The sequence below is a fragment of the Fundulus heteroclitus genome, unplaced genomic scaffold, assembly GCF_011125445.2.
Source record: "Fundulus heteroclitus isolate FHET01 unplaced genomic scaffold, MU-UCD_Fhet_4.1 scaffold_337, whole genome shotgun sequence".
NCBI classification, from domain to species: domain Eukaryota; kingdom Metazoa; phylum Chordata; class Actinopteri; order Cyprinodontiformes; family Fundulidae; genus Fundulus; species Fundulus heteroclitus.
In genome coordinates this window covers 25,561-45,000 of record NW_023396747.1, presented here as the reverse complement: position 1 = coordinate 45,000, position 19,440 = coordinate 25,561, and the positions used below count along the sequence as shown (strand labels likewise).

Sequence of the window (19,440 nt, the reverse complement as noted above, 5' to 3'; positions counted from 1 at the left end):
CTTTTTACCTGGTTTATCAGTGAAATTGTCAACATATTTGGATAGCAAATGGTGGGATTTTGTAACTGAGATTTTTAAGGGCAAGTGAAATGCAGAGTAATATTTCTCTGTCTCATTTAGATGTTTTCATTCTGCAAATATCAAACGCCATACTTTTAAAAAACTAGAGTTTTAAAGGCTTAAAAGACAAATTATGTCAAAATGTCTGAGTGAAAAAAGCTTATAGATTGCTTTGAAACTTACTTTATATTTAATAATTTTCTTACTCATGATATTGGTCTTGCATTTTATTAATGTGCTTCCTTAATTTTTCAGACAGCAAAGCAAATTACAGAAGGTAGCTTTGCTGACCACATAAGGAGCCTGATTAGCTACAACAGGACACACGATTACAATGTCCCCCCGTATCTGGACAGCATGGGTACCACACACGTGTCTGTCCTGGCTGAAGATGGATCAGCCGTCGCCGTCACCAGCACCATCAATTACAGGTATGTATCTGATAGGCCCTGCTTTGACAGGGGCACCTATAGATCCTTTACAGAGCAGTGACTAAGTTGGGGTCACAGATCATCATAGGTTGGGGAGTGGAGGGTTAGAAAAGCCCGTTCTGCTGTAGGTCTGCAGCTGATTTCACTCCATCCATCCATCCATCCATTTTCCAAACCGCTTTATCCCTCATGGGGTCGCGGGGGTTGCTGGTGCCTATCTCCAGCGTTCACTGGGCGAGAGGCCTGATTTCACTCATTGATGATAAAACAGAGTTCTGATTTCAAGAGTTCTTCATCACATGAGCTACATAAAGAAGTGCAACTGTGCTGCAAAAATACACAATAACGATTCCAGGCAGTCATACTTAAATAAAATTACTCAGTTGTGAAAAAATAATCATAAGTAATAATTCTAACCACATGATCAGTTTTGTGGTTTGCAGTCATAGTTTACTGTTAATACCTCAGTTTGATTAGCTTATCATATTTTTTTGCATGGTATGTGGTAAATGGTTTATGATATATATGTAGCACAGTCAGTACAAATGAATAAATAGGCAAAATAGAGATGCACAACGAAATAGGCTGATTGGCAGCTTCTCAGATTGACTGGCATTGATCAGCCAGAACTCCAAAATTTGGATCAGTTAATGCACCACACAAGGTTCAACAAGTTATTGTTAAGCGAAGAAAACCTAATTGGTTTTTACAGCATCAGTGAATTTTTTTAAAATGGAGTCTGAAGTTCTGCCTGCAGTTTCATAAAAGACTGCTAAAATCACAGTTGTTTTGTCTAGCTGAACAACGTCTATGTTTGTTCGCTCTGGTCTAAGTCCTGCTAACATTTTGATTTTGTGCCACTTGTGCAGCAGCAGTAGTTGGTGTGTACGTTTGCTTCCTTGATCATTTCCTTGATCGTTATTTAAAATATTATCTCGACAGAGTCATGATCAGCAGATCCACGCTTTAATGGAGTGTTTACTTTTTCAACAAGCTGATGCTGATCTGACATCCTGAAATATTACTGATTATAACTTCACAGAACCTCACTTCATGAATCCAAACTAACTCTTTAGGGTAAGGATCTACTTTCTTTGGGCGTAACATGCTGTTATTGTAATTCTAGTGTTACGGGTTCCAGGTATGGTACCACAGCATCAAAGAGAACATCTGTAAAATACAGATGAAATTCAGCAACAAGGAAAACAGAACATGTTCAGTTGATCATTATGATCGTATTTCTATAATTCACAAAATAATACTTCATCACATTTCACTGAGTGCCAGTTTGTTTCAGCTTCAAACTGTAGCTCAGGTGAACTAGCCATTTAATTGTTTCATTAACATCTCACAGAATGCATTCAAATGTGTAGTTATGTCACCTCTTGTTTACATTTTCTAATTCTCGACTCCAAACAACATTTAACTACACATTACCACCAGTAATAAGTGCATTGAGGCTACTATAGAAATATAGTGTAAGTTATCACAGTACTCAACTGCAGCATCACACCAACTGCATTAAATCAGCTGTCACCCACAGAGAAATATAAACATTTTCAGTTATTCTAAACCCCCTAAGTGTGAAATCCATTGAGCAAGAAGAAATATTACAGTGGCATTTCACCTTTAAACACAACAATTGACTGTTTTAATTTAAGGTACTTCCAATGGCACCATATCCTTTACTTAAATTCTAGTTGTTTCATGTGCAGGAACCTAAATACAACGTTGTTCAAAATACATAACCCCTATCTAGAGTTGTACCTGCAAGACTACACTCAGGTAATACGAACCCAACCACCAGGGCAGGGCAACTATCCCCTGCATGGCGTCTGATCTTGCCGCCGACCATGGCAGAGCTTTTAAAGTTTGACAAAACTATTCTAAACACAATCAAAGCATATTTATATCATTCACTCACAGCAAGCTAAGCTTTTTGATGTCAATCAAAATTTTTATCAATGACTCGTAAAATAGCGAAATCCAGCAACAATGAAAACAAAACATGTTTAGTTCGTCATCTGGATCGTATCTGAGGGGTGGGATGAAGTGTACTCCTAAGGCCACCTGGGGCGCCACTGTTCCCATGACCAAGGCTGTATCCAAAATGTTCTAATTATAGCTCCTAGCTCCTGCTTCTAGCTCCTGTTCCTTGACCTTTCATGGGTTTGACAGTAAGAACTCAGTCATGGATAGGAAAGGAGCTTCTGATTTCGGACATCCTTTTTATCCAAAGTCATTATGTGACAGAAATACACATGGATGATGCAAATGAAATCTGGGCCTACAGTCTTCCAAAAAAGAACTACAAAACAAGCAATTCAGACAAATATAGCAAACGACTGAAGCTCTCCATTACACAAACCAAAACATATAAAATTTATCTAAAACATAAACGTATACAGATGTTCTAGTTCTAACAGTAACTCGTCCAGTTGCTTGTTATTGTCTTGTTAAACAGAGTTGATATAATGGCGATGACTGTTATATTTATTTTAATTATTTTAATTTTATGAATTAGTTTTGTTTTAACAGAGATTGGTGTATACACGTTATATGCAAAAAAAATTATGTGTACAACATAAATAATCAAAGTTTAATTTTCAACCCTAACCCTAACCCTAACATTTAGACTTTCAAGTGCTCTTGAAAATTTTTGTGAATTTCTGTGAGGTGGGCTGTGCTTATACAACTTGTCACACACAAGATTGTGAGATTCCTTATAGCTCATGAGCACCGGTAAGGGACCTTGCAAGGTTCCTATGCTAAAGGAATTGTATTACAGAAATCTCTTCAAAATGTTCTCAGTGGACATCTTATTGTACTTCTCATATTTTCCTGTACTTTTTTAAAATATTTAATTAGGTGTTCAAGACGGTAAGACCTTTTAACCACTTAAATGCCTTATTTCTTTCTCTTACTACTAATTTCCACTCATCATTCCACCATGGAACTGGTTTCTTACCATTGTCTAATGTCTCCTTAACTTCTCTATTTCTTTCCCTCAGATTTATAACCAGTTGTTTCATATTTCCATTTGGGAGGCACTCCTACAACGACTCCTTTACTTCCATTATTTCTCTGTTCACCTCCATGTCAGTTTCTTAGCTTTTTCCACCTGACCTTCCATGTTACACCTAATCAGAAGATTTGCATCAGTCAGTATCTAAGCATGTTTGATTTCTCCAACTAGTTAACTTAATTGGATCTAATTTCTATACTCCTTCCTCCTCAAATCTTAGTATAACATTCATAGAAATAGTTCTTGGAACATTTACTCCTCATTGCCTTCACTATCAGTTCTTTGTGTACTTCCCTCACTTCTTTTCCCCCTCTTTCTGTCACTGACACTCCACGTCTTTCCTCCCTTCCCCACCTTTTCCCACTCTTTTACTTCCCTTTTACCACCATTCTCTTCCTCCTCATTGCTATTCTAATCCTGCATTACCGGGTACCGTTGACAAATCACTACTCATTCCACTGAGGACGCCACTAAGAGATGGCGTACTGTCTGGTCAAGATCTCTTTCCTCCTGTTTGATTCAGTGTGACTGAGAACTTCAATGTCAAGAGCCTCACAACGGGCCCATGACCAAAGTTCGACCTTGGCACGGTTTTCATTTATCTCTTGCTGTCACCATTTATACATGAAAATAGAATAATGTGATTTTCATTAATAGTATTTAGCTCCTGCTGTTTAAATTGAATTAATGAAAAATTAATGCAGTTTTGGGATGCATCACACTAGCCATGCTAATCATAATATAAGACGATGACATTTTTTTTTACTTCGTAATTATTTCGTTTTTGTTTTAGCATATTTGTAAAACCCTGTTTTCTGTTCCTTACAAAGATAGTGTGACATCACCTCTGCTTCTAATATTAATGACCAATCTCTGCAGGAAGGTGGAAAAAATATTTCCAGTTTAGCTCTTCTAAACTCTTTTTCTATAATTGTGCAATAGAATCCAGGAATGAATTAAATTGACCAGGTGAATTTTTTTATTTATCTATTTTACAAATATTTGAGATTGGAAATTGACCAAATGTGATTGTGCATCTCATGTGTGCATACAACTTCATCTGGGTCCATCTGGATCCAGACTATTTGGCCATTGCCCCCCACCCCCACTACTTTGTCAAACCAATGGCTTTAGAGTTAGAAGTGAGGCAGGTCATATAGAGTAGGAAGATTTAGAAACAAATGGGTGGATTTTTGAGGATTCTACTAAAGAAAGGGAGTGCTTCATTATCAGACTACCATTACCTAGTTTATCTAACTTGCACATCTTCTTACCAGATTTGGCTCCGGGGTCTACTCTTCAAGCACTGGAATCATCCTAAACAATGAGCTGAGTGACTTTTGTGGAAGGACTGTTAACATCTCTCCTGGTAATCTCACTTTTTATTTTTACTATAGTCAGTTGAGAACAATCCTGGAGTCTCGTACAACTTGTTTGTATGATTGCCTTCTTCGCTTTGTTATAGTAATGGTGAGAGGGGAGCTGCAAGAATTGTGAAAAACTCATGTACACTTTTATATAAGATCAAATTTCCTCTCTTTATTTAATCATGCCAGAATAGCAGTCTCCTCTCATTTCTTGTGTTTTGTGATGGTTTCTACCCAGTTTCCATTTCTGTAATCTACTCAGGTTTAATGGTTTGTTTCATATGTGGTGAACAAAAACCTTGCCTGCAAGATAAATTTGTGTGTTCACAAACATGAGAATCCATCTTATCCTGCTCCCGCCTCAGTTGGAACCAAAAAGGGTTTGGGCCAATCATGCTGCAGAGTATTATGGTTTGAGGCGAGACATGCAGCTGTGACGAAAGCAAAAGCTGCCGAGCCCATAGCTGAGCCAACATAAACATAGCCGTGCACGAGGATGCATGGGTAGCTGCTGTTATCACATCTGTTTAGTCAGAATCCATGATTTCTTCTTTGAAAGAAAAACAGCAGAAAAGTGCCTTGACCAGCGTAACTTGTTGTGGTTTCTCATGGCGCCCGCTGCTTACGTTTTAAATTGATACCACAATTGGCTAAAACTAACCATCGCTTCACCCAATCAGCTCAGAAACTTCTGCTGAATGTCCCTTCTTTCCTGAATAGATGCGATGGTAGTAGGAGCAGATAGATGATGTGCAGAACTTAAAGTGTTACACGTCATCAACCTAGCTTGTGTGGTTGGGTGAACATGGTATTTCTGTATCACATTTCATACTCACAGAGGTGCCAGCTCAGCTTTTCTTTCTGTTTGGTTTAAAACAAAACAAGCCTACATGTGCTTTCAGCACAATCATGCTCAAGTGATTCTTTGTGTTTCTTACCCTAAACAGCAATACATTTTTTTGCAATGTAAGAGTGTATTTTAGTCTACTTATTATTGAAAAATTACAAAGTTTTGTAATGTTTTTAGATTGATGGTTTTTTAACTAAGTAGTTTTCGAGAAAAAAAAAGAAAAAAGCGAAGCATATGTTTGTATTCAATCTCTTAAATTTGAAATCTATAATTAAATTCCAGTGCAACCAATTGTTTTCAGAAAACTACTAATTAGCAATCTGTAACTGGTACACATCCCAACGGTGTAATATGGTAGTGGCAGCATCATGGTGTGGGCGTCCTTTTCTTCAACCGGGACAGAGAACTTAGCCAGAGTTGATGAAAAGATGGATGGATCTATATGTAGAGAAATCTCACAAGGAAAACAGGATAGAGGATGCAAAATATTTAAGACTGGCCCAGAGGTTCCCATTCTAGCAATAGGCCGGCCCAAAACATACAACCAGTGCTACAATGGGATGATTTAATACTGAAAACATGATAACGTTCAGACCTAAATCTGATTGAGAATCTGGGGGAAAATTTAAAAAGTATGTACAAAGATGCTCTCCGTTCAAACTGACAACACTTAAGCTACGTTGCAAAGTAGAATGTGAAAAACATTCAGTTTCTAGATGTGTAAAGCTGGCAGAGACATACCTCAGTAAGTGTAGTGAAAGGTATTGACCCAGGGTGGCTGAATTCATAAGCTCCAAGCACTTTTCATGCTTTTGTTCATAAAATGTGAAAACAATGCATCATTTTTCTTTTACTTCACAATTATGTACTAAGACATATGCCGTTCCAATAAAATACAGAGGAATTTATGACAATATTCAAGGAGTATAAATAACCGTTGCAGGCCCTGTATTCTTACTTTTTGTATACTTACTTTCAATGGTCCAGTGTTTGAGATCTGAAAGAGAAAAGAAAACACATTTGGAACACAAAACTGTTGACAAATCAAATTAGCATCAATACGTCCCTTTTTAAAGAGACATTCAACGAAAGAAGAGACACATGAAGATGAACTCCATGTCTTTCTCTGTCTGACTCACATTTATTCACTGGTGCTCCATTGAAAGCATTTCCTATCATTTATCTCTTCTTCTCCTGACAATGTTTGCATGAACTGCAGTTGTCTGTGCTGTCAGTCATGGCTCTTGTTGTGTCTGCAGGGGAGCAGCCCCCCTCCTCCATGGCCCCTGCTGTGCTGAAGTCTGACTCGGAGATACTGGTGATTGGAGCGAGTGGTGGGAGCATGATCACAACGGGGCTGGCCTCTGTACGTGGCCATGGCAATCACAATAATTGCACTCAGGATTAACTGCTGCACACTGATGCTCCTCGCTGTAGTCACAGCTAGGTCTTCCTTCATGATCACCATGACTGTTATCAGCACATTCCCATCAGGATGTCTTCTTTCTCTTGCAGGCCCTCATCAACCACCTTTGGTTTGGAAAGAGCCTTAAGGAGGCAATTGCTACTCCTCTTGTCTTTGTTGACTCTGAAAACTCAGTAGAGTTCGAACTCGACTTTGACAAGGTAATGCACTTGTGACTGTTCTCAGGGGTCAGGTAACACACTGCACAGCTTTAACCTAATCCTATTTTTTTTCCTTCTTTTTCTTCAGGAGTTAATCAAGACTCTTGCAGGATTGGGGCACCAGCTGAAACAAGTTGACATCTCATATCATTCCTCAGTTAATGCTGTGGAGAAAAAGGGCGGCTGGTTCTGTGCTGTGTCTGATTACAGGAAACGAGGAGAAGCAGCTGGTTATTGACACCAAGAGTTTTGCTGGCTGCAGAGGATGTCCTGAAAATGACCGAGATCCTGGAGAAGAAGGTGCCTGTTGTTCTCCCTGAACAAGACTTGGAAAAACAGGTTTCATTTGCAGAGGATTTGGAGTAACATGACTTCCTGTGACTTGAATGAGCTCACACAGACGTTAACAAGCTGTCACTATGGAAAAAACAAGACTGTTTTTGTCACTTCTTGTGTGTTTTGTATGAGTAAATCTTGAATATTTCTCAAATAACTTCATATTTTTTTTCATGTAAATGGGTCTCATGAATACATGACAGGCAAGTCATTTTACATCATTTTATTTTAATAACCATGCCTGCAAGCTGAATTCTCCTGGTATTTGAGCATTCAAAAACGGATTAAAATTCATCTTGTCACGCTTCCTTCTCAATTATTCATCTCGAACCAAGAACGGTTTGGGCCACTCACGTTGCGGTATTACGGGTTAAGGTGGAGCATGTAGTGGGGATGAAAGCAAGAGCTGCCGTGCCTACAGCCGAACCAAAGTATTGCCATTTATGATGAAGCTGTGGCCACACCACAGTCTAGTAACGGATGTCTGTTAAAACAATTCATTAAATTCCCATTTTGAAAGTTTTTCTATGTGAACACAATTTGTGCCTCTGGTGAATCATCAGTCTCCATAGGTTTGAATCATGTATGCCTGAATAAAATTGCTGTGATGAATTATTGAAATACAACATTTTGAACTGTTTCTTCAAGCCAAGTAAGTTTAACTTCTTCTTCTTCTTGAAAAATAATGTCATTAAGATAAAAATTTTCAAGAGTTATTTTTTCCTCCCTCAACTCAACTCTGGATGACTCACCAGAGCTGAAGTTCCCTCCATCCACGACTTTGAGGTCAGGAAAAGGACAACCAGTGGCAGCTTGTCAATAGGGGATGGTTGGGCATCACGTCCATCAAAATTGCAGGAACCAAAATGACAAAATAAAAAGTAACCACCTCATCTGTTTTCTCATAACACGTGTCTGGTTGTACATTTATCAATATTCCCATTCAGTTTTGGGTTTCTTTGTGATTATTTTTTCTGTTGGCCTCCTAATTTTAATGTTTTAAAACCAAGGGGCCCCGGACAAATGACTGTGAGTGTATCTTTGTAGCATTTGGTTATATGTGACTTCATGCTGCTCTCTAATTGATTATTTAAAATTTCTATTTGGGGCACAGCTCTCTGTGCCTATAGACCTTTTGTTGTTCTTCATCCAATCAGAACAATTCATGATATGTGTTAATGTCCCATGCCTGGTTGCTAAGGTGCACAGGCACAAATGTCGCTCACACACACAAACAAAAGAGTCAGAATACAAGAAAAAGGCAGGAGAGAATGGAGCAGGAGAAGAACATTCAGTCATTTATTAACAAAATAGTAATTTCATGAGACTTTTGCTGGAGGAAAAACGTGAATAAAGAAATTTGGATTGGACCGACAATACTTAAAAATCCATCCAGCAGAAGGCAAGTAACTGTGGATAGATTTATATCTAAGTAATTCATGGCAGTTCTCTTTTTCTTTTTTTGTGTCCTGTCTGGCAATGTGGCAATAAAAATTGGCTTTGTCTTAATGCCAAAAAGAGCCCAACAGATTTTACTTTCACAAGCGGAGCCTTACTGCTTTCGTCATAGTGCTCCGCTTGATTTATATATGCAAGAAGCTTTATTATGATCTATGCAGGGAATATTTCATGTTAAATGGACACTGAAGCAAGAAGGTAGAAGAGAGAAAAAAAGAGAAAAAGGGGAAAGAAAGAGGACAGAAAAGGGAGAGAACAATCCTGAGTCTTCTTCTTCACCTGCAAAGAGAAATGTAAAAAGAACAGCAGAACCATTCGATAAAGTATTACAGGTTCAAACAAGCAACGCCTTGACATCATCACTGAGGAATATGCAGTATTATTTATTACAGAATGTAGAAAGTGACGGTTGAAGATAATAGGGGTTTTCTGTATAGAAGTGAGTCTGTAAGTACCTGGATCCAAGCACCTGTAGATGTTTGTGAGAGTGTGCTTGTGTGTTTATCCATGATAAAAATGCTCAATAGTGGTTGTGAAGAGCCAAAGACCTGCCCCCCAGAGCAACGAGGCAGACACCAAGGGAACCAAAACCCCAGATGCCCAAAGGGACATTCAGAGTAAAGGTGCCTTAGATAGGCCAACACAAGGAATCTGCCTCCCCCACCCAAGGGAAGAGGAGAGATGGCCCCCAGGAAACCCCCAAACAGCCACAATGCCCAAGCCCTCCGGAGCCGTGGGGATGAGCATGTTGCTTCAAGATCAAAGTTAAAACGTAGAGGTGATGGAACATTGGCTTTGGCTGCCATAAGATCTACACATTCAGATCTACAATAATCTGTAACAAAAAAGCAGACTATGTTGTTTATTCTGTTCACATGTTGTGTGCTTATTACTAGGCATGCAGTATGTGCAATATGAGTGGATAAAAAATATTAAAATTTCACAATGAGACAGGACAGACACAAAAAACTTGCATCATTTTCCTTTTGTTTCCAAAATATGCACTGCTTTGCCTGAATCCGGCACATAAAATCTACAGTAAAGATTTTGGTTGAAATATGGCAAAATGTGCGCTTTATAATCCGGAAAATACAGTAATTAGTTTGGGTTTGAATTTCAGATTTTTATTTTCACCATTAATCACGTAGCATGAGAATTGGTTTGATTAGAGCTACAACCCAGAACTGAAGCCAAGTCGCCCTGATTAATTTTTTCTGGCATTAACAGCAATGACAGCATTTTTCACGTCATACAGGACTCTACAAAAGCATTGATATTTTTGAAGTTTTGCAAGTCATGTCATGTTTCTCTCAGAAAGTAGTAAGCATGTACATAGATTTCAACAAATTCCCTCTGTAGAGCTTGACTGCATGCTAGTGAGCTGGTTTAGCAATTTGGTTCTGGTGCTTAGGGCAAGGGATACTACTAAATGTTGCAGGACGCCGGCCCTGGAGGATTTGAGGTTTGTTTACCTAAACTGATAGTTTGATTATGGAGATTAATTATCATAAAAGCATCCAAAGGCCTACAGTAACTTTGCAGTTTATTGGAGCCCGAGTGACCGCTGGCCAAATTACATATTCAAAACAATTTTCTTCTTTAAAACTATTTCCTCAAAATAATTATTTAATTCCCAGCTGTGTGGAATCCAGTTCTGTCTAAAATCAATACAACTAAAATCATTAATATATAATTCAACACCTGCAGTCAGATCCAGTGGCAAATTCAATAAAAGCAGTTCACTGCCACCCAGTTATAATAAGCTTACATTCAATAGTGTTACGGATTATGAGATCAGACACCAGACGATAAAGGCAGTTACCATGGAAACTCCAGATAAACAGCAGTCACTGGAGGCACAGAGTCGACATAGGCTACGTTCACACTGCAGCCTGAAGTGACCCAAGTCCGATTTTTTTGCCCATATGCGACCTGTATCTGATCTTTTTATGACAGTCTGAACAACACAAATTGACTTTTTTCAAATGTGACCCAGGCTACTTGGCTATGTGGTCCTGAATCTGATGTATCTGATCTTTTCAAATGCAATCTGTGTCTGTACGGCCAGGTCGCATTCACCTGACCTACACGTCATTGATACTCGACAAACGTTACTAATCTGTGTCCTACTAAGCAGAAACGGGAAGAAAAACAACAACCAAGGCGGACGATAACAGTGGAGAGCAGTCATTGGAGAGAAAGTGATGTGAGAGAGCTCAGGCCACCCTCCTCAGCCACCATTTTACCATGCTCCAATGCAGCCTTCACAGCTTCACAGCCCAAGAGAAACTTCTACTCCTCCTTCCTCACCGTTTCCTGTGGTTTCGGGTCCATCAGGCCTCTGTCCTTTCTTTAAGATTTACGTCAACCACTCTTGTTCAACAATGCTCTCCCACATTCACATAATGTCACTCAATCCTTTTGTCAAACACCAGTTAATACCCATGATTATCCTCCTGCCTTCCAGTCTCAAGATGAGGATGAAATGTAAACCAGCTTTAAGCACTTTTGAGCAGTTCTGATTTTTGTTTTGAAGGATGCAGATCTGCATTTGATTTAAATACTACGCAGTTGCAATGCAAGGTTAAGTTTTCTTTATTTGTTAATACTCGAATTTCAGAGGTTCAATATTTTTTATATGCGTTGTCATGTTTTTGTATTCTAAAACATTCTTAAATGCTGTTAAAGTAGATATAATTGCACTACAAGAGCCATACTGTTTTTTATGTGAGTAAAATCAGGTAACGTTGTTGAAAAGTTTATTTTGCTGGTATTCAACAAAAATAAGCAAGCAGTAGACCACCAAAAATAAAAATGTTGGTTGTTCAACGTTGGTTACTAAAAGACTGAGTGAGTGCTTCTCTGACTCTTGCGGGCTGCACATCTGCTACAGCACCTCCTTCTGCCCATCTTTCAATGGGAGGAACAGGTGCACTGGGTTCCTCGTAGGCCTCACCATGCATTTCACACACGTGAAATGTGCAACATGCACTTATGACATTGGTAATAGCAGAGATGTTCACATCTAGGCGTTTACCAAGGCACCTCCACCGGCCCTTCAGCTGACCAAAGGGGCACTTTACTGTCATCCTGGCTCTGCTGTGGTATTCGTTGAAGAATCGTTGCTCAGCTGTCAGGGTTCCTGTGTCAGAATATCCTTTGAGCAGCCAGCTTTGAAGAGGGTAAGCAGGGTCACCAAGCAGCATGATTGGCACTTGAACACCCATTATCTCTTCAGTGTTCTAAAATTTGTAAAATACACTAGTCAAATGAAATAATACATAATGAACAAAATTTTATCACTAGTACTAGAATGTTAAATGCTTACTGGTGGAAAAAGCTCCCCCCCTCAATGCCAGGCAATAAACAATGGAATTCCTAAGAACCCGGGCATCGTGGACGCTTCCTGGCCATCCAGCATAAATGTTGGTGAAGCTGTTGGAATACCCTATTTATTTAATGCACTACAGTACTTTAAAATATGAAAAATATCACTATTTCTTACCAAAATCGATGATCCACGACTCCCTGCAAGATAACTGAGTGCCACCCTTTGCAATTAAATCATTCTGTGTGGTTCTCCTCTGGGGCAATTATTGGGATATGACTCCCATCTACTGCTCCTCCACACTGCGGGAAACCCCATCTGTGTTTGAAGCCTTCAATGACCTCTGCAGATCATCCCCCTGGGGTAGCTTTAGGTACTGCGGCATGAGGATATCACAAACAGCTTTACCAAAGTCATGGACCAGGGAGCAGATGGTGGACCTGGCTATGCCAAAAAGGTTGGCTATTGTGCGGTAACAAGCTGTTGCCAGCCAATACAGCCCCACGGCAACAATTTACTCAATGCTATGGGTTGCTGAAGATGTGTGTCTTTACGTGAGAGCGCTAAAGAGAACCGTTCACAGACGCCCATAAAGATTACCTTTGTCATTTGAAAATCAAGAATGATGTCAGTATCAATATCAGTAAAGCCGCTCATATCACTATCCCACCACTCCTGGCTTCGACTCCGCACCCACACGTTTCTCTGTATGGACGTTGCTGTTACTGCCCCACAAAACGCCATTGCCAAAAACTTGCCTCTCTTTCTTTTCGATCTTCTTAAAAAGATTGCGCTGTTAATGTGCTGGCTCCAGTTGGAGAAGAACTTAAAGAACGCAAGATGCACTTCAGCATTACTATCCATGCTTACTTCTGCAAACACTGAGAATGCATGCTACTTGTTACGTCATTGCGTCCTCTTCTGCGCAGGTGGGACACTTAAATTGTATGAATGCAGTTCACAGGGGAGATCACATACAAGTTGCATATATTTGAAATGTTTTTCACAAAATATCTGAAATGAGCATTAAGGCCTGCAGTGTGAACGTAGCCATAATTAGATTGGACAGAATGACTGATAAAGGGAAGATGTGTCAGCTAGGACACGTCTACATTATAGTATGATCTTCTCCACCAATGTGATGAACGGAACACTGACGTCATACTGTGCGCGCCCTGAATGGGCATACACAATGGGTCCTACTTAATGTCCGTGTGAGGAATGAGCTCTCTATGTCGTCTGGAAATCTGCCGGTCGTGTAGTTGTGTATGAGAGTCTAGTACTGAAGCTGTAAACATCGCTCTGCCTTTTAGATTAAATATTTTAAAATCTAGTTTCGGTTTAAAGAGTCTTTTTATTACTACGGAAGTCTACAATGGAACAACACATTAGTCAGGAAAAGAACCTGGGGTGACCGCAGCCAGGTCAATTCTTTAACAATAGATGAGCTAACGCTACTTTTGGTAAACATTTCACAAGCTAATGAAACCACCAGACTGCACTGATTTTTCACTTTAATATCTGAGTGAGCCAGGGAGGACAGTGGACAGGGTTAAGGTTTCCATCCGACAGGAAGAAGAGGGATGGCCCCCTGAGACTCGAGTGACTGGGGGCACAGATGTATGGAAAGAGATGCAGGCAAACACTGAGGAAGTTGGCAAAAATATCCATGAAAAAGAGACATCGTTAGTTACAAAAATGGTATGAATTGACATTAAGACTTAAAGGTGACCTGTAGCAATGGCATGACTTATTTCTACCCAGTGATGGACTGGTGACCTGTCTAGGGTGTACTCTTTGGGGGGACACTGCGCAAGAGTTAGGGAGTTTGTCCTGGTGGCTTGCCGGTTCGATACTCTGCTCCGACCGTCTTAGTTGTTGAGTCTTTGGGCAAGACACTTCACTTGAATTGCCTGCTGGTGGTCAGAGGGCCCGGTGGCGCAGATGTATGGCAGCCTCGCCTCTGTCAGGGTGTGAATGGGTGAATGACTGATTGCAGTGTAAAGTGTTTTGGGGTCGTCAGACTTGACAAAGCACTATACAAGTACAAGCCATTTACCATTTTCTGGGCAAAATGGTAATTGAAAAGCTCTGGCTCACATTCTACACTGAAATAGTCTAAGAACTGCAAGTATACCTGCAGCCTTACAATGAAGTGCTCGTGAAACAAAAATGAACAATGAGTTCTTTGAAATAAGGTTAATCTCATTTAAAGGTTTACAATTAAAATATATATATTTTAAAGAGAGCCAGTGAGAAGAAGCTAAAATTCTTCTAGGAATGTTATTTTTATATTATTATTAGCTTTTGTAGTAGTATTGTTGTTTAATTTTCCTGGCCCATTTTTCTCACTCTGCTGAGTTCTCCTACTGTTCTCCAGTTTTGCATTGCTTGTCGTCATTTCAGCTTTTAACTTTTTGTTCTCTCTCTTTTTTTTTCTTCATAGTAGGTACACCTGGTCTGGCATTCTGTTAGCTGTGACATCGTTCAGGGAAGACAGATCACCTGCTATTACCATCTAATGTAGAACAGATTACTGGATCAATGTGTGCTTCTGTGCTTGTTTGTCTCTCTTATTGTGTCTCTGCCTTCTGTAACCTCCAGTCGGTCGAGGCAGATGACCTTCATACTGAGCCTGGTTCTGCTGGAGATTTTCCTTCCCATTAATGGGGAGTTTTTCATTCCACTGTCGCTTCATGCTTGCTTAGTATGAGGGATTGCTGCAAAGCCATGGACAATGCAGACGACTCTCCCTGTAGCTCTACGCTTCTCCAGGAGTGAATGCTGCTTGTCGGGACTTTGATGCGATCAACTGGTTCCCTTATATAGAAAATGTTTGACAAATCTGTATAATCTGACCCAATCTGTATAATCTGATTGAATTTGATTTTGTAAAGTGCCTTGAGATGACATGCTTCATAAATTGGCGCTATATAAATAAAATTTAATTTAATTGAAAAACTGTTCCACATGTGTGGGAGGCCCAGTCCTTCTAGAAACACTTGTCTTTCTTACCACTCTTTTATTTTGCACACCCAGTGCATTCTGTTTAGATTTTATATCAATTTGAGCTCAAGAAGTTTCAACCACTTGCATCACAGGCTGTGATTGGGTTAGTACCTTTATTTGCATTTCACTACACTCTTAAAACTGTCCAGGAATAACAATATTTTTTTTCAACCCCAATTATTTTTTTGTTGACAGTCAAATCAATCAATTTAACTAGATATGGGATGATGTAACACTTAGGAAACATGGTTAGTTTTTCAACCAGAATCAGCCCATTTGGTACAAAAGTGACAAATGTAAAAATGTACATGTCCCAATGGGTTAAAAAGTATAACATATAACCTGAAGTACAAAGCAATGGATATTTGGAATAAAATTATATATTTTACATACACACTTAATCCTTGAAAGGTCGTGGCGGTACTGGTGTCTGTCTCCACTGTTAAATGAATGGCAGGCTGCAGATACATCAGTGGGCAACAGTAACACCACCGTCTGAAATCAATAACAAAACGAGGATAACATCATAAATTATTCAGTTCACATAACTGAATTTCTCTGACAACTCAAATTTAGTACATAACCCCGATGACAATATTGCCTGACTTTATAACAAATTAGTAACATTGCTAGCAGTGTTGTAGTCAAGTCACTATGCCTCGAGTCCGAGTCTAGGTTCGAGTCTCCAGTGTTCAAGTCCGAGTCAAGTCCAAGTCATTAAAAAAAAAATCCGAGTCGAGTCCGAGTCAAGTCCACTGCTCATCCGAGTCGAGTCACTATTGATCCAAGTTTGTTGTAGGAACATGCCGTGACGTGTGATGTATGACATGAAGCAGTAACATTCCATTGCACTAATATGGTGTTCCGCTAGCGAGCTATTTTTAGAACGTGACGTCATATCACGTACAGGGCAAATATGCGTTTTCCTCCACTCTTTCGTTGTAGTTACCCTTGGTTTTACTCGGTAAAACGACTGCTTTTTCCAAGTCTAAGACGTCTCCTAACCATGGTGTTTAAACATTGTTGTTATGGAACGTGCAACAGCGACTCGAGGTACGCTGATAGGCCGCATATGAAGGATGTTAAAGCCGCAAGCGGCGTTGATCGGCCCTCGCAGCCAAGCGCGCTCCGGCCTATTGGCCACCGCCGCGGCTCCGGCCGGCCAGCTGGCCGGCGGGGTTTGCGCACCGCCGCGGCTCCGGCTCATGACTCACAAAAAATCTGTCGCAGATCGGTCGATGCAGCGAGGAGATACAGCCGTTGGATAATGATAATGCATGGCCATCGGACCGGACTAAAATGTTCGGTGGGCCGGACAATTTATACCGATTCCTGGACGGTGACTACAAACAGAAAAAAACGGCCGATGACGCCATGAACGCCGAGCAGGAGAAAAACATTGACTTACCTTTCTATCAACTCTGCCCGTTTTCCAGTCTTTCTAAGACCTCAACACTCAATCCATCGTTTGAGCTGAACGTTGGTATATTGTTCCACAGTTCTACCAGTAAAATGGGCGCCTGGACATCCTCTTGTGAAAGTTTAACAGCTGTAAAGTCGGTCATATCGTTGTATCTGTTGCATGTGTAATGGCTGGTTGCTACGTGCGCTCTCACACTGTTTGCCCAACCTTAGCGGCAAGGGGCGTTGCTCATGAGATGGTGACGTCACGTGCGCGGTACGACATTTAGATATTAAAATAATACACCAAATAATATTCTAATGACTATTAAAATTATAGCCTAATGATATAAAAAAAGTCGAGTCAGAATGATCTGAATGTAGGAGTCCGAGTCCAAGTTCGAGTCATCAGTGCTCAAGCCCAAGTCAACTCACGAGTCTCTAAATTTAGCTAATGACTCGGACTCGAGTTCGAGTCTCAGACTCGAGTACTACAACACTGATTGCTAGCATAATGTTACTATGCTAGCAGCTAAAATGCTAAAGGTATCTTAAGTGAATATACCTGTACTGTAATATGAACTAAAGACATGAACATAACCCACTGACATTATCATGCAGCATCAATTATATTCAGTTCAATTAAATTTTATTTACATAGCATCAATTCATAACACCTGTCATCTAAAGGCACTTTAAAAAGTCAAATTCAGTGAAATACAGACCGATTGGTCAAAGCATTTCCTATCTAAGGAAACCTATCAGTTTGTATAGAGTCAATGACGAGCAGCATTCCCTTCTCCTGAAAGAGCTTGTAGTGAACAGTCATCTGCATTGTCGATTGGCTTTGCAGCAATCCCTCATACCGAGCATGCATGTTGCGAGAGTGGAGAGGAAAACTCCCCTTTAACAGGAAGAAACCTCCAGCAGAGCCAGGCTCAGTGTGAACGGCCATCTGCCTCGACCAGCTGGGGGTTGGAGAAAACAGAGCAGAGACACAAAAAAGCACAGACTCATCTTTGCCCTCTCCTCTTTTTATCATCTTACAGTTTAATCCTGTGGAAAAGATTCAGTGAACTCTGATCAAACTTTTGTAGGCTATAGTTCAAAATAGTGATGTGTGAAGAATGATGGGGCCTCTCATTTCCTCTTCAAACCATCAAACCTGTCACCTAAAAAATCCAAGAGGGTGCAGAGAGAAAAAAAAAGTTCAAAAGCCCACAAGTGGATGCAGCTAAATGTGCTACAATGACAGATCAATTTAGCTCAACAAATGTGACTGGAGTAACGGGAACGGTAGAAGCTGTCCCGTCCGGCGCTCAGCTCACAGAGGAAGAAGTAGAATGAAGAGGGGAGAGAGAGACATGACCCAGCAGGGTCAGACTGTAGAGGAGGATGTAATGATAAGTCTCTACATTTCTCTCTCTCTGTCTCTCACACACACATTCTCATACTGTTTTTCATACTTTAAGGCACCACGTGTTATTCAACATGTGTTGTGTTTAGGTGGTGCTGGCCCAAAATGCAGAACCAGACGTTGGAGAAAGAGCAAATGACAGTTTATTAGGGAGTTGAGGGAAAAGGTGAGGAGGAGGTGGCGTCTCTGGACGCAGAGGCAAATTGTGGAGGCTGGCAAGCTTACGGGGGATAGCAGCTGGAGGTGAGGGTGATGGAGGGTGTGGCTGGGTTGTGGGTAGCCGAGTGTGGAGCCATAACCTGGAGACAGAGAACATTGGTGAGGTAATCGTAGAAAATCTCAAGTGGATGAGAAGGCTTTTCACTAAAAGCACACTGGCCTATCTACCAACAAGCGGCGACCCTCTGGCAGCGAGCACACAGGAGGTCAGGCTCTAAATACTGCTCCAGATGAAGATTGGTCACAGGTGTGTGCAGCCAGCTCCTCCCCAAGCCACACCTATCGAGAAGAGAGAGCACACCCAAAACACAACAGCGCAGGCTCACACACCACAACATGGATGTTTTGCCTTGTTCTTGGCCTAACTGTCTTATTTATATGAACAGTAAATGGTAAAATGGACTGATCTTATGTAGTGGCATACTTCATTAAACACTCAAAAGACATCTCTGTGTTTGTTTGACAGCCACTTTCATTATAGAATGGAAACTGTTGCCCCGTGGCCATCTCTGCCAAAGTCAAAGTGGTGTTGTGAAAGCATTTAGAATTTTAACATGGCTGCTCTCTTCCATTTAGACTACTACAGCACCCGTCCGTCCATCCATCTTCTTCCACTTATTCAGGGTTTGGTCGTAGGGGTAGCAACCTTAGTAGGGAGGTCCAGACTTCCCTCTCCCCAGCCACTTGGGCATTCCCAGGCCAGCCGAGAAGCATATTCCCTCCAGCGTGTCCTGGGTCTTCCTCTGCGCCTCCTTCTGTGGTATCGAGGAGGCATACTAACCAGATGCCCAACAGCACAATGTGTCCATATATCATCTGGTATATTTTATGTCTTCACAAAACATTTAACTGGCTGGCCGCCTCCGATCCCAGCGCTCTGTGGGTTCATGATGCCTGTGCAGAAAAGTGCAGC

The 19,440-nt window shown here is 40.6% G+C and overlaps 1 protein-coding gene across 1 annotated transcript in view; it reads left to right on the top strand.

The window, feature by feature from the left end:
• Positions 1–8,335, top strand: part of LOC105917312 (glutathione hydrolase 5 proenzyme-like) — an 81,420-nt gene extending 73,085 nt beyond the window's left edge. The window contains exons 11-12 of the mRNA XM_036130327.1: positions 7,249–7,359; positions 7,448–8,335. Coding sequence (XP_035986220.1) covers positions 7,249–7,359; positions 7,448–7,597 — 261 coding nt within the window. The 3' untranslated portion in view covers positions 7,598–8,335. The remainder of the gene's footprint in view (positions 1–7,248; positions 7,360–7,447) is intronic.
• The last annotated feature ends 11,105 nt before the right edge of the window (positions 8,336–19,440 follow it).